This window comes from Ambystoma mexicanum, chromosome 8 (assembly GCF_040938575.1).
Source record: "Ambystoma mexicanum isolate Mex_15411 chromosome 8, UKY_AmexF1_1, whole genome shotgun sequence".
Lineage (NCBI taxonomy): Eukaryota > Metazoa > Chordata > Amphibia > Caudata > Ambystomatidae > Ambystoma > Ambystoma mexicanum.
In genome coordinates, this window is record NC_090929.1 from 348,380,146 (window position 1) to 348,397,578 (window position 17,433).

The window sequence follows — 17,433 nt, forward strand, 5'->3', positions numbered from 1 at the left end:
GACGCACAGGGGAACCAAAAGAACCCCGCTGTGCGACCTTTGGAGCCACAGGTGGGAGATGTTACTTCCCGGATCCACGGAACCTCTGGAACACCGATGCTGCTGCAGAAAGAACGAGGTTAAGTACCAGGCAAATACAATATAACACAAGAATCAGAGGATCTGAATAATCTTACCTATCCGGTGGTTGGAAAACCCGGGAAACCTAGAGAAGGAGGTTTGAGACTCAGATGAGAGGCAGTCCCCAGAACAACAGGGAACGGAGTCAAGCGTGGACACAGGATAGCCCACCTCTAGAGCTGAAGACGTAGCTTGAGTTCCCAAAGGGCAATGGCGTAGAAGTCCAACAAAGTACCAAGGGATGATCCGAAGACAGGAGAGGGACGGGTCGAGGTTCAGCAATGGGTAAACAGTTCCAAGCAAAGGTACAAAAGGGTAATCCGAGGGAGTCCAGGTGAAAGATCCAAGATCAAGGTAAACCAACAGAGTATATCCAAACGTAGCGCCAAACAGAGTCGAAAGACAGCTGAGAATCGGTGAGTGCTCCGTGCATCAAGCTTTATATACTGTGCGCTTCTGAGTCATGTGACGTCCACCATGGTCACGTGGGAAACGCCGCTCTGAATCACGTGAGCAAATGAATGATCGATGCAGAGGTGTTCCGCCGCCCCTTCTGCTGTATGCTCTCCATGGCAACTGCCAATGCAGGAAGGGCTGCAACCGGGCACGTACATTGTACCTGGTACGGAGCTTTCGGTCCTTTGGGGTAACCACATCACGTGAGTCTCGAACCCTGGAGGGAATAGTGTGGGAACCCGGGGAAGGTGTTGTGGAGATGTTAGCAGTGTTCTGGTGTGCAGAGGAGCGTCTAACATAGCCCCCTCCCCCCCAACGGCCCACGACCCTGTGGGCAGGACGGGTGATCCCTATGGAACTGGGCCACCAACCGAGGAGCGTTAACGTCCAGGGCGGAAACCCAAGAGCGCTCCTCCGGGACATAACCCTTCCAATCCACCAAATACTGGAGCCCACCCCTAAACCAACGGGAACCCAAAATAGCTGACACTTCAAAGACATCAGGGGAGGCCAGGGACACCGGGGCTGCCGGGGCCCGAAGACGGGAGGAATCAGGGCAGGGCTTGAGGAGAGAGATATGAAAAACAGGATGGATTTGCCAAGAGTTCGGGAGAACCAGACGAAAAGCCACTGGATTCACAACCTGAGAGATCACATACGGGCCAACAAAGCGAGGCAGAAGTTTCCGACAACCAACCAGGCGAAGGTGACGGGAAGACAACCACACCCTGGAACCCACCGCAAGGGGAGGAGCAGCCAAGCGCTTGCCATCAGCATGGGACTTCATAGAGGCCTTTGCTTCAGTAAGGTGGACCAGAGTACGAGCATGAACAGCAGACAGATCCCTAAGACAAGCCGTGGCCGCAGGATTTAAAGAGACAGAGGGGTCAGGGACAGGCAAGACCTTGGGGTGTTGGCCATAGAGGGCGTAGAAAGGAGAGAAACCTGTAGCAGAGTGAGTCGCGTTATTGTATGCGAACTCGGCAAGCCGTAAAGCACTCAACCAGGAGGACTGCTGCTGCAAGATAAGGCCCCGGAGATACTGCTCCATAGATTGATTCGTCCTTTCAGTCTGCCCATCAGTCTCGGGGTGATAGGCCGAGGAATACCTGGTATCGATGCCAAGCAGCTTAGTCAAAGCTCTCCAAAAACGAGAGGTGAACTGCGACCCACGATCGGAGATAATGACAGAAGGAAGCCCAAACAACGTGAAAACAGATTAAAAAAACAACTCAGCCAGGACAGGGGCCGAAGGAATCCCCTTACAGGGAACAAAGCGAGCCATTTTGGTGAATGTATCCACCACCACCCAGATGGTATCAAAACCCCGCACCCTTGGGAGATCGGTCACGAAATCCATAGTCAGTGTGTGCCAAGGTCTTGTGGGTACCGGTAGCGGAAGCAGCAGGCCGATTGGACGACCTCTTCGATGTTTGGCCTGAGCGCAGACAGAGCAAGAGTTGACATAGCATTCCACGTCGCGCTTCATAGAGGGCCACCAGCGCTTTAGGAGATCCATGGTAGGCTCCTGGCCGGGATGGGCATTAAAGGGGGCATCATGAGACCATTCAAGGGCTAGGTTACGGGTGTCAGGCGTGGGGAGAAACAAGCGATCATGCACGAAAGGCAAACCGTCACAATACACCGGATCCCAATCCCGCAGTTGGTCAGAATGACTGCTCGTCCATGCTCGCACAGAATCCAACAATGATAGAGAGGGAGTGCAGAGACAAATCACGTGACTCTTACCTAGAACGGTATCGGGGAAGGTTGGCAACGAGACTCCACCCGGAGAGCGTGACAAGGTGTCCGCTTTTCCATGAGTGATCCCAGGACGATGAGTGATGTGAAAAATCAAAGGCGGAAAAGAAGAGATGCCACCGGACCTGTCTGCTGTTGATGCACTTTAGGGAGGCCAAATCCTGTAGGTTCTGATGATCGGAGTAGACAGTGATTGGATGCTTAGCCCCCAGGAGATGATGGCGCCAGACACGAAAGGCGTCCATGACAGCCAGAAGTTCCTTCTCCGTTACAGTATAATGGGTCTCAGTACTGGAAAACTTGCGGGAGTGGTATGCCACCGGGTGCAACTTGCCCGTCGTAGGACATGTCTGAGACAACACCGCACCGAGGGCAAAAGAAGAGGCGTCCGCCTCGACTATGAATGGAAGTTCGGGATTGGGGTGCTGAAGAATCAGTGCGGTGGTGAAAGCGGTCTTCAGAGCCTCAAAGGATTCCTGATGTTCCTTTCGCCACTGATAGGGTACTTGAAGGCTAGTCAGAGCCGTAAGTGGGGCCACAATTGTAGAAAAGGACGAAATAAAGCGCCTGTAAAAGTTGGCGAAGCCCAAAAAGGCCTGCAAGGCCTTGAGTGTCTGAGGAATCGGCCAATCTAAGACCGCCTTAACCTTGGATTCGTTCATGGATAGTGCCCCAGGGATAATGTGGAAGCCCAGAAACTCAACAGACATTTTATGGAACTGACATTTCTCGGGTTTGGCAAACAGCAAATTTTTCCTCAGACGGGATAAGACCTCCCGAACATGCTGTACATGGTCATCAAGATTCTGTGAAAAAATCAAGATGTCGTCCAGATAAACAACCATGTATACGTCCAGAATGTCCCTGAATATGTCATTCATAAAATGCTGGAATGTTGCCGGGGCGTTGCATAGGCCGAAGGGCATGACTAGATATTCATACAACCCGTAATGGGTGCAAAAGGCAGTTTTCCACTCATCGCCCTCGCGGACGCGCACTAGATTGTATGCGCCCCGAAGGTCCAGCTTGGTAAAAACGGAGGCATGGGATAAGCGGTCCTGGAGGGGGGTGATCAAAGGGATTGGATACCTGTCCTTTTTCGTGATGGCGTTAAGGCGTCGGTAATCCACACAAGGACGCAAGTCCCCCTCTTTCTTGGGTACAAAAAAAATCAGCTGGTGAAGTAGAGGGGCGGATGTGTCCTAGTCGTAGGGCGTTCTGGACATACTGTTTCAGAGCTTGTTCTTCCGAGGGGGACAGAGAATAGATCCTGCCCGAAGGAACGGTAGAATCCGGGATTAGTTCAATCGGGCAGTCATATGATCTGTGTGGAGGAAGCACCTCGGAAGAACCGCGATCGAAAACTGACTTAAATGCTTTGTACTGAAGAGGGAATCCCGGTAACTACCCCTCCGACGGTATGGGAATTCACAACCGCTGATCCACCATCATTCAATGTGAGCTGAGCGAGAGCTCCCAAGACCCATGACGGAGTATCTGTTTCTTGATGGGTTGGGAGACAAAAGTTCTGGCAGATATCCGACTCAAAGAGAACCATGCCTGTTTGCCAATTAATCAGAGGATTGTGTTCACGCAACCATGGTATTCCTAATATGATACCGAACTGGGATGTGGTGATCAAGTCAAAACTTAGCGTCTCTGTGTGAATGTCTTGTATAGTCAATAATAGAGGAGCAGTTTGGTGTCTAACGGGACCAGAGACTAGGGCAGTGCCATCTACGGCCAGAACCGGTTCAGATCGGGTTTTCACCACTAAAGGTAGATTGAGAGAATGGGCTAAAGCAATGTCTATGTAGTTCCCCGTGGCACCAGAGTCAATGATGATTGTGACTGCGTGAGAGATTGCGTGAGAGATACCCGCAGAAGGACAAAGAGTGGCCTGTACAAAGATGGGCTGAACACGAGCGAAAGCAGGAGTGGCACCCGGAGATGAGGACTGGAAGCTCGACCTGGTCTCCGGATCTAAGGTCGAGCTGTCCGAAAAACCTGGGACTTCTTGGGACGTCGAGGGCATTCCTTAACATAATGTCCCGTGGTGCCACAATAAAAGCATGCATTATCCACCCTCCTACGTTCTCTCTCGGATGTCGTGATGGGACTACGTAAACCTCCCACTTGCATAGGTCCCTCAGTGCTGGAGGCGGGAGTACTGACAGCTGTAGGATGGGAAAAACCCAACTCAGCCCTGCGCTCTGAGCGACGTGCATCTACCTGCAGGGCAAGATCCACTAGTTCTTGATACCGAGTGGGCACAGAAGGGACCACGGCTAAGGCATCTTTCATTGGATTATTCAACCCTCTATAGAATATGACCGCCCGCTTGCTTTCTGGCCATGATGTCTCGGCGACCAATTGGTTGAAGCGGGTGATGTAGTCTATCAAGGTCCCTCTACCCTGGGTTAGTTCTAACAACTCCAGATCCCTAGATTGTGCCTTGTGTCGGGTGTCGAAGACTCGGGACATCTCGGTAACTAGCAAATCAAAATCATAGAGAACCGGGCTATTGTTCTCCAGTAAAGGATTAGCCCAAGCGGCAGCCGTTCCGGCCAGGTGGGAAAGGGTAAAGGCCGCTTTAGCAGTGGAATTGGGAAAGGCCAGAGGTCTACACAGGAAGTGTAACTTGCAATGATTGATGAAGGTCCTGAACTTCTTGGGGTCGCCTTGATAACGTTCAGGAACAGCCAAGGGAGAAGGGGCTGGAAGGACCACCGGGGTTGGAGCTGGGGTACTTGCCAATGGAGGAGGTGTGGCTGGAGTGGCAGCATCCCCGAATTCAGAGTCTGCAGGGAGGGAATGCTGGACACTCTGTATGGAATCTAGCCTTTGGTGAATCACTGTGTTTGCGGCGGCCATATCTGCCCGTAATACTGTAATTGCCTGAACTAAAGCAGCTATGGGTTCTTCCGTGGACCCCTGTATTATCCAACACGACTATACAGCTTCTCAGTCTGTTCTGACTTGAGTGTCATGTAGACCGTTGAGACCTCCGTCCCCAAGTGACGCACAGGGGAACCAAAAGAACCCTGCTGTGCGACCTTTGGAGCCACAGGTGGGAGATGTTACTTCCCGGATCCACGGAACCTCTGGAACACCGATGCTGCTGCAGAAAGAACGAGGTTAAGTACCAGGCAAATACAATAATCGGAGGATCTGAATAATCTTACCTATCCGGTGGTTGGAAAACCCGGGAAACCTAGTGAAGAAGGTTCGAGACTCAGATGAGAGGCAGTCCCCAGAACAACAGGGAACGGAGTCAAGCGTGGACACAGGATAGCCCACCTGTAGAGCTGAAGACGTAGCTTGAGTTCCCAAAGGGCAATGGCGTAGAAGTCCAACAAAGTACCAAGGGATGATCCAAAGACAGGAGAGGGACGGGTCGAGGTTCAGCAATGGGTAAACAGTTCCAAGCAAAGGTACAAAAGGGTAATCCGAGGGAGTCCAGGTGAAAGATCCAAGATCAAGGTAAACCAGCAGAGTATATCCAAACGTAGCGCCAAACAGAGTCGAAAGACAGCTGAGAAGCGGTGAGTGCTCCGTGCATCAAGCTTTATATACTGTGCGCTTCTGAGTCATGTGACGTCCACCATGGTCACGTGGGAAACGCCGCTCTGAATCACGTGAGCAAATGAATGATCGATGCAGGGGTGTTCCGCCGCCCCTTCTGCTGTATGCTCTCCATGGCAACTGCCAATGCAGGAAGGGCTGCAACCGGGCACGTACATTGTACCTGGTACGGAGCTTTCGGTCCTTTGGGGTAACCACATCACTTGAGTCTAGAACCCTGGAGGGAGTAGTGTGGGAACCCGGGGAAGGTGTTGTGGAGATGTTAGCAGTGTTCTGGTGTGCAGAGGAGCGTCTAACAATTATACTAAAGGAACTGGAAAACCCCGGACAACTGCGACAAAAATAAAATGTGGTGCTCCAACATCCAAAAAGCACTAAATGACAAAATAGCTACACTTCAAACTAAAATTGAGAAAAAGAAACAAATATTCCTCCCTCAATCATTCAAAGAGGTAAACTACCTACTTCTACCAAACCAGAACAAAAATTCAACTTCACCGAAGTGACTATTTTAGAGATTGAAAATATAATACTCTCGCTCAAACCCTCAGACTGTCGAGGTGACATATACCCAGCCCAACTGATAAAAGATGCGGCCAGAGACCTATCCCCATCTATTTCTAATCTTATTAATACTTCCTTTGCTTCAAGCACAATACCAGACAACCTCAAACAATCATGGGTCCTCCCCCTCCTTAGAAAGCAAACTTTGGACCCGCCCATCCCGACTAACTATAGGCCAATTACAACAGTACCATTTCTGTTAAAGAATATAGACAGAGTGGCTTACTTACAGATCCAAAAACATTTGGAGCTACATCAACTATTAGGTACCAGACAATCAGGCTTCAGGCCTCAGCACGGTACAGAAACCGTGCTCATCGATTTCAAAACCCAGGTCGATGAGCTGAGAGACCTTGGAAAAACAGCCTTACTCCTCCTACTGGATCTCTCAGCGGCTTTTGACCGGGTAGATCATGATGTGCTCTGTACCCACCTGGAATCTGCAGCCCACTTCTCCACACATGCCATAGTGTGGATCAAGTCGTTCTTAAGTGGCAGAACTATGAGGGTGTTCTCTACCTCTGCAACGTATGACCCAGTACCTATCATATGTGGCGTTCCCCAGGGCTCCTGCGTCTCTCCTACCATGTATAACATTTTCACTAAGCCCCTGTTCTGATCTGGACCTTCTGGGTGTCACATACACTAACTACGCAGATGACACTCAGATCCTCATCCCACTTTCAGGGAATTATGAACAGGATTTGGCCTTGGTGAATAAGATATACCTCATCATTCAGGCATGGATGGCCCGTCATGGTCTATGCCTGAATGATGACAAAACGGAACTCATCATACTGGGGAATACACAAAATATCAAAAAACTGAACGATGACTATTCACCATTTGTTATAGATGGCAACACCATTAAAGTAGCAAAAGAGGTAAAAACATTAGGTTTTTACCTTGACTCTTGCCTCTCTCTAACAAAGCAGGTGAGTGCGATGGCCTCTAGCACCGCATACACCTGTAAGCTGATTAGAGCAGCAAAACCATTCCTGTCCACTACTAGCTGCCTCACCTTATCAAGAGCCCTGGTATTATCCAAATTGGACTATTGCAACGCACTATACATAGGGTCTAATAAACACACGTTGCAAAAAATCCAAACCTTGCAGAATAATGCGCTTAGAGCTACCTTAGGAATCCCAAAAAGAGAGCATATCTCAGATGTCAGAAGACAATCTAATTGGCTCTCTACAGCGGACAAAATTAAACTTAAAATAGTATCACTAACATTCAAAAGTATTAATGATTTAGCCCCCAAATACCTAACAGAAAGGTTCAAAAGAAGAACTTCCACTAGACCCACCAGAGAAGCATATAACAACCAGCTAGTTGTGCCCCCATTTAAACTGAGTACTGCCGGAGGTAACAGCTTCCCTGTCAAAGCAGCCGAGTTGTGGAACTCCCTCCCTACCTCGTTAAGATCTGGCCAATCCTATCCACACTTCAGACTTAACTGTATTAAATGGCTCAAAGAAAACGACCTGTAACTGACCGACACTAGGACTACTTACGTTGTACCCATCTGTTAATCTGTACTTGAACGCATACTTACATGCTCTTCCCCAGCCTACTCCACCCTGCTTTTTGTCTCTCAATGTATACTGTGTATACATCTCCATGTACAAATACCTGTGTATATAACCTTGTATATTACCCCGTGTACAAACATTTAGGGTAATCATTTTCCTGTTGTCAATGTATCCTGCATCTACTTGGAATGTGTAACTGTAACTTGTAAGCTTAAAGTACACGCGCCCGGATACCTTCGGGTCTGGCGCGTGCTATAAATAAATAAACAAACAAACAAACAATGGATTAAATAACCCAAGTACATCTGTTCTATTACCATTTAGGGAACAAACTAAATGACAACTCAGTTAGGTTTTTATTATTTTCCATTGGCATCAACACAAAAGGTACAAAGCGGGATTGAACATGTTAGATATTTATTAACAGCCACATGTTATAGGACTACACAACAGAAACAGGAGACTGCTTCTCAGTCACTGGAAAATGCAATAATAGCTCCCTATTCCACCTGCTCTCGTCAATGTTGGCAACTGGTTGCTATATTGCCCAACACTTCATTTAATATTTAAGTTAAAACCAATGCACCTGCTCAGACTTGGGTGACTCGCTTTAGTGAGATCCATGGTAATTATCTGGAATAACCTGTCTCTATGACTACTGCTATGAACGGGACAATCTGACACACCGGACATTACACTGATTTGTACTGTACCAGAGATGCTTCAAATCAGAAGACTCCAGGATCTGATTGATGGTCCCTGCCAATCTATGTAAACATAACAGTGACATGTGGTCCCCATTACTCCTTAATGACTGCAATGCCGTAGCTCAGACTGACATTCCTGAGAGCTAGTCTATGACGGTAATAGTGCTTCTAATATGAAGCCCAGAAACATTATGTTTAGAGCATGCAGGGCTAAGGCACATTTGGGTGCTTTGTATGGAAGCAGAACTACTTGGGCCTATGAGAACTCTATTCTACTTACAACAAATTAAATTAACTTCCTGAGGGGCATCATAGGGCTCCCGTCCTCTTCTCCCTTTATTCATTCCACAACGAAGCGGGGGTTAATTACATTGAAGACGATTGATGGATTGAACCACTGCTACTTTGGCTAGCTAACCAGTACAAACCACCTTAACACATATGATGCTTAAAGATGTGTTGCAGCATAACTATGCTTTGCACATGAACAGATCAGGAAGAATATAAGGACAAGTTGGGAGCCCATGGGAGTAGCTACAATAGGAGACATGGTTGTAGAAGATAAACACCAGAGTTTCGAAGAGCTGGTGGAGGGTGCTGGGATACATAGGGGTCAGTACATCACACACGCTAGACTGTTGATAGGCTTGCAAATGACATTGCCAGATCCCGAGACACAAATGTTGCAGAATAGGGAGATGTATCGGAAGGGGGACACGAGGTCTTGCGTATATACGAGTTATTGATGGCTGAAATAGGCGGCGAGATAGATCAAGTCCGGGGGAGATGGGAGGCGGACCTGGGAGCACCACTGTTAGATGCAGAATGGGACAGGGTGAAAAGGTATCATAAGAAGGTATCTCGAAATGCCAGACTCCAGCAGATCTAGCCGTATGCGACACACGAGGCATACCTGACCCCATACAAAATAGCAAGGTTTAATCAGACGGGTAACCAGGCGTGCCAAAATGTGGGGAGAGAAACGCCGACCTGGTGCATATGTTTTGGGCATGCGTGGAAATTAGCAAATTCTGGAGGGAGGTGGCACAGCTGTTGGCAAAGGCCGGGATACGCTGGACAAAGATTCTCCAAAAGCCTGCCTGCTAGGGTGCTTTCCAAGACCCAAGCGGGCAAAACATATAAGCAAGCTGAAGGATTTAGCGTATATTTTGGCAAAACTGAGAATTGCAATGGGTTGGAAGGCATTGGTAAGACCGGTAGCGCAGGTATGGTGAGCGCGGATCTGTTGAAGTGGGCCAATGCGGAAACGGTAGCGTGGATGGAAGCGTCCAGCAGAAATGAGGAGGAACCAGGAGTGAGAGGGGTGGACATGTGGAAACAGCTCATAGCAGAGTTTGCTGCCTCTGTGCATAATACTCAGGAGGGGAGTGAGATCTCAGCTGGAGAACCCAATGCCACAGTAGTAGTGGCATAGATAAAGAGTAACTGTGATTGGGAGTGTAGGGTAAGCCCAGGGTAGGGAATGGGAGTTGGGGTGGGAAGTTGTTTTTGATTTATTCGCATTTGCTTGTGATTATTAAAAGTGTACATTGTTGAGTTTGTATGTTTGAAAAATTAATAAAAATGGATTTAAAAAAATATATATATATGCTTTGCACATCTCTTGGGTGAATAATGCCAAAGTCCTGTGCGCTCTTAACACGCTATATTTTGTAGGGGAGGCATGGTATCACAAGCATGACACTGACACAATGGAAACAATTTGTAAAAGCTTTATTAACTTCGTGGGGTTTGGAAAAACTCCTAGGTTGCCCTATAAGTAGGATGGGAGTCGTCTCGACCATCAAATAATAAAGAAAACAGTCTTAGTCGTGTCTGTCAAATCAAAATGGCCTATGCTAATAAAACCTGCCCCATCTCTTGTACAAAAAAGTGTGTAAAGGAGTGATGTATATAAAAGGAAAATCAGTGTTCAATGAAAAAATGTGGCTGGATCAGCTCTGCTCCCCACTTTTAGACAGCACGGAATAAGGCAGTCTCTATAGGCAGGATAACACACTCTGGCTCGGGCTTTAGCACTGAAACAGTTCAGAACGTGGATCGAGGCCCGCCACGTTAAAAGCTATTGTGCCAGTCTTCCCCAAATAATGAAACAAAAAGTTCACACAGGCCCCCCTCTGTCGGGCTCAGACCTTTCAAAGATCAGCGTTGGTCCCCCTCGCTGGGCTCAGACCTTTCACAGTTCAACAACACTTGCCGGGGCTCCCTTGCCCTAGCTTTTTACACTTCGGGTCTCCCTCAGTTGGGCTTCAACCGCTATTTTCGGATGTCGAAAACTTTCGAATGTGCGGGCTTCCTTTACAGACCACCGCAGGACTGCTTCGACTCAGAATTCATGGTCAGCTTTTCCTCTCCCCTTCTCTCTGGGTTAACTTTGTTCACCTTCGCTTTTATCGCCTCAAACAATGTACTTTTCACAGGGACTTTCCAGGGGGCCATCCCTTTTCGCTGGATCATTCTGTTACTTAGTAACGCTGATTCCACAGCTGTCTTTATCTCAACGTTCATTCACAGGTCTGCCTTTCCTCGCGTCTCATCCACATGTGTGCAGCCTTCACTTGCGATATATTGTTGCAAACTTCAATCTTTCTTAGCACACACCAGTCTCTCAGGTCGCTTGCCAACCCACCGGCTGTGTGCGGTTCTTTCTTGCTTTTTCATTTACAATTCATGAGTTAAGGTTAGTACCACAGGCTTGGCCTCGCCTCCCCAACTCTGCAGTTCACCCGGGAGGGTCGCTGGCGTCCTTGAAACACAATGCAGTCCTCGATATTGGGATCAGGCCTTTTCCACAGGTCTTTCATGGCCTTGTGGAGGCAACAACCTCCTGTAGGGAACTCTTGGGGTTTTCGACTCACTGCTCTCGTCCCTTGGGTCGTCGCTCTGCTCCAGTAGGTTTGCCTTCACCCCAGAAGTTCTGTTCGTACTCGTGTTCCACTTTGCTCAGAGTGTGTCTCTAGTTTCCACCTTTTATCCGTTTGAGGAGAGCGAATTGGAATCAGGTGTATGCACTTAAGTCAAGTGCCTGACTTTGCCTGATCCGATTAGCGGGACATGTCCAGTACAATGTATAAGAGTTAGTCTTGTTACTCTCAGTCGTCCTCTTCCTCGGCCTAGTGTTTTTACGCAGCAAGGGGGTGGGGGTAGTTGGGACATCGGATCCTAAAAAATAGGAGGGGTTGGATGTACAAAAAAGGGGGGAATACCGCATCTCATCATCGGCTGTCTCACCCCCACTCCACGAAGACCCCTCACCCAGGTTATCTTCCCGCACTGGTCCACCCCCAGGGTCTGGATCCAAAGGCGATGACCGTGCCCAGGCCACTTGAGAGAGAGAATCCCGGGGACTAGCGGGTGAGACAGCCTCTGGATTCTCACAATTTCTTCTCTCCAGATTTAATAACTAAATTCACAATGAAACAGATCAAGAATTCTGCACTAATGAAATTCTACCAGGACAGAATATTTGATATGGTGCCCCCCGCTCAGTGTGTTTTTTGTAAATCGCAGGTTTTATATTCAATCCCATACTGTTGGAATTACTATGAGGAAAATGGGCTGGGAAGGATCTGAGTGTCAGGACCCTTTTGGTCCAGCAGATTTGGAACCAATATATTCTATACTCTTTTGCCATTCTTGTAAAACCGTAAGATCGAAAACCTTGGCTCGACTTTTACAAAAGAAAGGCTTTTATGAGTGCAGGCCAGCCCCTTAGTATCCATTAATGGTTCAAAGGAAAGTGACATCCATGGGCACTGACGTTTTTCATCTGCCCTGTCAGACTACTAACTGAAAAGAAATCATTCCACAGCTTTGGTGAATCTACACAATGGACCTTTTTATTGCACGTTTCAAGGATGATCAGAATGATTAAGCATTATCTGGGGTTTAAACGGTTTTTACCAGTGAGTAATATTTAATACAACTTATTTTTTCGTTGGTCATAATAAATATCATATGTAAATCCTGTAGATCTATTTTGTAAAGAAAAGTTTAGACGACAGTATCATTAATGAAAGTTATTGGCATTTCAAAGAAGGATTATTCAACTTCAACTTGACTAAGCGTTCCATTACCATAGTAGTCTGCAATCGGTCTTCTACAAACTGGAGAACTCTGGTCCGGAGGTCGATTCCCATCAACGAGCTGGGCTGGTGGGGGCAAGGGGAAATGCAATAGCATTAGTACTGAAAGACTGATGATCTGATCCATTCACAACAATATTTTGGTGTAGAATGACAATTGCATCTTGCAGCCAAAACCAACATGCTCTTCTTTTGGCCAATGAATGAATCTTGGGGCTGCTCTGTACCAAAGAGTTTATCGCACATTTTGATGCTGCTGTGTTGGGGACTCAGGTGAAGTGCAATCGCTCAACACTTGCACCACAAGAGGATTAATGTGCTGTCAGTTCACTACTCAGTGTGAGGGTGTAAAGAAGCAATTGGCCACACATGAAACAGGACCCATAAAACAAGATTGTGGTGAAACTGAGTTGTTAATTTGTTGAATGGGATAAGTATGCAGCTTTAGGAAATTAATAACTTGGTGGTGGGAATTCAGACAACTTGTGGTCATGCTTTCAATGACCACATTCAAGGTAACCTTTTCAACATGTTCCATCACAAATGTGCGCACTATTGCTTATTTGACATTTCTCCACAGCCATGGATATGTGCTATTGTTAACTCAGAAGATGGGAGAAAATGTTTCGTACAACAGAAAACAAATTGCCTTGAAACCTGGCTTTAACATCTTGCACATGCTCAGGCACCCAATTTGCCTACTTAGCCGATGGCATCCATACCTTGCATCAAGGGTGGTTCATTTGGAAGAAGGTGGACTAATTAGAAGGATTACAAGAGTCAACTTGTACTTACTCCCGAATCCCCCGAAAATGTCAAAAATAAATGTATGTATGGTATAATTGTTCGAATTTGTGTTGTAGTAAAAATTTGTATATCCCAAAATGTCAATCAATTATACCTGTAAGGGGACTTATGGTGGCAACAGTAGGGACAGACACAAGTGATCCCAGTTCAAGGGTGTTTATTAAACTGTTAATGCAGGACGGAAAAATGCCTCAACTAAAACGAAATCTAAGATAGGAGCAAGCGTCGACCATCAAATGAAAATAAGGCAATCCCAGTAGCGTTGTGTCAAAATAAAGGGCCTATACGAAGAAAACCCTATTGCCAATTCCTTACAATAAAATACAAAAGAGTGTGGGATAATGTATTCAAATAAAGGAAAAGTGTTCACAAATAAATACGTTGGGATGTAATTGCCTCGAGGGCTCCCTTACCCACGTTTTCTGCACGGGACTTGAGCACAACACAGCTCGAGCCTTCCCAGGAGGAGCTAACAGTGCTGTAGCAACCATTAGGTTCTTCGTTGGTAAAAAGTCTCTTGCCTTTGAGGCCTGATGCTCTTAACAGACAAACAAACACAAAGTTCTGGTTCAATGAACACGTTGGGTGAGGGCTTCACTCCTGGGTCCCCTTCTTTCTCGGAGCTGACCCCTCACAAGTCGTCTTCTGCAACTTAACAAAAACACAGTTCCTTTCAGTGACCTTCGGGTGGTAGCTTTCCACCCCTGGCTCTCCCTTGGCCGGGCTTGGACCCAAAATGACATGGGGGATACTTTAAAGACTGTGGGGATACAGTCTTTAAAAATAAGCAAAGATTTGCTGAATGCTTACTAATGCCTTTTTTCTGTTCTTTTCCCTTTTCCTTAGGAAGCGGCGTGCCGGGATGGGAATGACACCGCCGAAGATTCCCGCAGAACAGAAGAAGCGATGAATGATGGGCAGAAGCGCTGCAAGGTAAGGCTGTTCCTAACAATGTTCTTGTTCTTGCAGGAGCTGAGCGCAGAAGAAAGATGCAGGCCTACTGGAGACCGATCCGAACACGGTGAGTGTCATGCTGCAGGTACATAAAACACAAAGCATGTTTCTCAGCCTGGGCTTGGCTTAAATAGTCTCTGGGTGGGCTCAACCACACCCAAAAGACTAGACTGCACATGCCGTTCTGGGAACCAAAATATGTGGGAGCATCCATCTTGTCCCCATCAATGCACTACAAGTCCAATCCCCAATGTTATCCTATGGGAGTGAGTGAGTCTGGTGCCACAAGCGCCAAGTCTGACACCAAGTGGGTCTTTGGAGGGCTGGAGAGGCCCTTGAGGGCCATGTAGGTGATCGTGGCCTGGCTCCAGCCTGACATCTTGGAAGGCTGGGGACATGAGGGGCAGGAATCATGACACTACCTGGGCCAACTACTAACCACCTAAAAAAAGTAAATGCGTACTTTGCTTTTGCTTTAATCAGCAGTTGCGATTAGTGCAGCAGTTGCCATTAGTGGCAGATAAAACAGCAATTTTTAGGCAATCAGAATACTGAATAAGAACAATAATTCCTCCAAGGTAAAATGATTTAAGAACACTTACTACGTCAAGAAAACGATTAATAAAGGCAACCATTAAAACATGATAGGCCTAATGGCTAGGCCAATAAAGCCTAGGGCCTAGACGAGCCTAGCATAATAACAAGAACACATATAGTTGAAGAATACAGTATTAAAATATCAGAAATGTTTATGGGTCAGTCTATTTCGAACTGTTATGGAATCTTTCCAAAGACAGTCAAAATTGCTCTCTAAAAGGCTACTGTATGTAAATCAGTGTTTAATTATAGACTTGTACCCCAAACTACTTGAACCTCGAAAAGACTCCAAATTATATTTGTTAAAGGAGTCCATGCTATTACCATCAGGTTTTAGCAGTGCTGTGAGAATGAGATCCCAGTATCAATGTTTAAAAGCTGTTCTCCCTGGAATTGATAATGTTTTATTAAACTTTGTCATGTTATTTGTTTTTGTTCAGTACTTTACCATCAACAGATTGGCTCCTGCAGCTGGCTGCGGTTTTATGAATTGGAGTGGTAAAATCCATTTAGTGAACAACCACATCTTCAGTTACTTAACGAAGAAGACATGTTTAATAAGGCCATGAAGGACAATCTGCAGAGCATTACAATATTATGCAACATGGAAAGAAAATATTCTTCCCACATTCGACTTAAACAAACTTTGGGGCATTTAATCAACATAGGTAGCATACATTTTGTCAGTTGCTATGGAACTTAGGGTAAAATAAAGAAGGCAAAAGGTTGAACTATTTTAACCCTTCTCTTGTATTTGTATTAAGTGACCAGGAACAACGAAAACGCTGTTTGCCTTTCTGCTCACTGGATTCCATGTTTTTACTTTACCAGGATGTTAAACTCTTTGGGAAGTTACCAGTTTCAGGCAGCACAAATTGCAGACAAAACATTATTAGGAGGATATTACACATTTAAATGTTCGGATTCCCAAAGTATTGATGTGAATTGGCTTTAATCATACAATAGCTTAAAACATCTCCAAACAGTCATAAATGCATTTAGGGTGAATTAAAGGCTAATTTGACACCTAAATGTCTGCTTCCCTTAACAAAGCCTGCAGAAAACTGAGGGAGTGAAATGGATCTGAAAGACCCATGGCTGCAGCTGATAAACACATTAACAATGGTAAGTAAAATACTTACTGGATAGCTGTTCTGAAACAGCCAAGATGGAACAATAAGGGAGGTACCTAATATATACAACTCACTGTGATACATTTAATCATCGAAGCATCTGTTTAAAGGACATGTTTAAAAGAAAACAAATGACACCAACAGTATGACACAAAACAGACATGAAACAGTCCCAACAGGCTCTTTGTAAAGACTTTGACAATTAATATCCTGCAATGTATCCTATTTTATCAAGTGTCCATGTAAAAAGAATACAGCAATCCAAACTTTTCACTTGTATTGGGTGTGAAGGCATCTCGGAGTAAGACACAGACAACAGATTCTGCATGAATAATAACATTGTATTAACTTAACAATCAGGTTGAAAAAACACCTATTTTTCCCTGTCCTTTGGTGGGATTTCCCTACCAAACCAATACTAAGGAAGGTCAAAGTCTGAAAGTTCAATTTAGGAATCCGTCTGTGTCCAAAACCTATACTTGCCCTCACAACTGATCTATACAATGTGTAGGGATATCAGCAACCAACAAAACAGTGTTCAACACATTATTCAGAGCTCTGTCTACCTCACAGCTTTCTTTCAGCCCCCTTCCCCAAGAACAAAGCAGTTCTAAAAAGTCTGAGGATTGCCTTAAATTCAGATATAGCAATCAGGGTCCCTTCAAGTTTCAAGATGTAATTCCAACCACAAAAGCAGGTTAAGACCTCAGGGTTCCCTTGCCCAAGATTTGCTTCCAGTAAATAAGGATTTCCATCTTTCTTAAATGTATGCGCCGCAGTTGCGCCCTCTGGATGTGGGTGGTCTTGGTATCAAAATATCTTTGGCGGAAAGTTGCAACTCAATCATTTGTTTAAGTTCATCTCCAAAGTTCCCTTCACTCTGGAGCGCAAGGTATAGTTGGTTCACTTGTATTTAGTTATCTTGTATTGTTAAACTTCTGGTAAAGTTCACTCATAAGTTCAATGCATATAAAGTGTGCTTGTATCTGAAGTTGCATTCACTGAAAGGGTGTTTGGTACAGTTTTCATGTAGTTCTGAATTTTGTAGGTATTAAAGATCTTCATTCAATTTGCTTTGCTGTTATAAATCACTGTATAATGCCTT

The 17,433-nt window shown here is 46.0% G+C and overlaps 1 protein-coding gene across 3 annotated transcripts in view; it reads right to left on the bottom strand.

Moving 5' to 3' along the window:
- Positions 1–17,433, bottom strand: part of PNPLA7 (patatin like phospholipase domain containing 7) — a 2,986,886-nt gene that overhangs the window by 2,761,990 nt on the left and 207,463 nt on the right. For all 3 annotated transcript variants that reach the window (XM_069609797.1, XM_069609798.1, XM_069609799.1), the window contains one exon: positions 12,829–12,903. In XM_069609797.1, the coding sequence (XP_069465898.1) occupies positions 12,829–12,903 (75 nt within the window). The remainder of the gene's footprint in view (positions 1–12,828; positions 12,904–17,433) is intronic.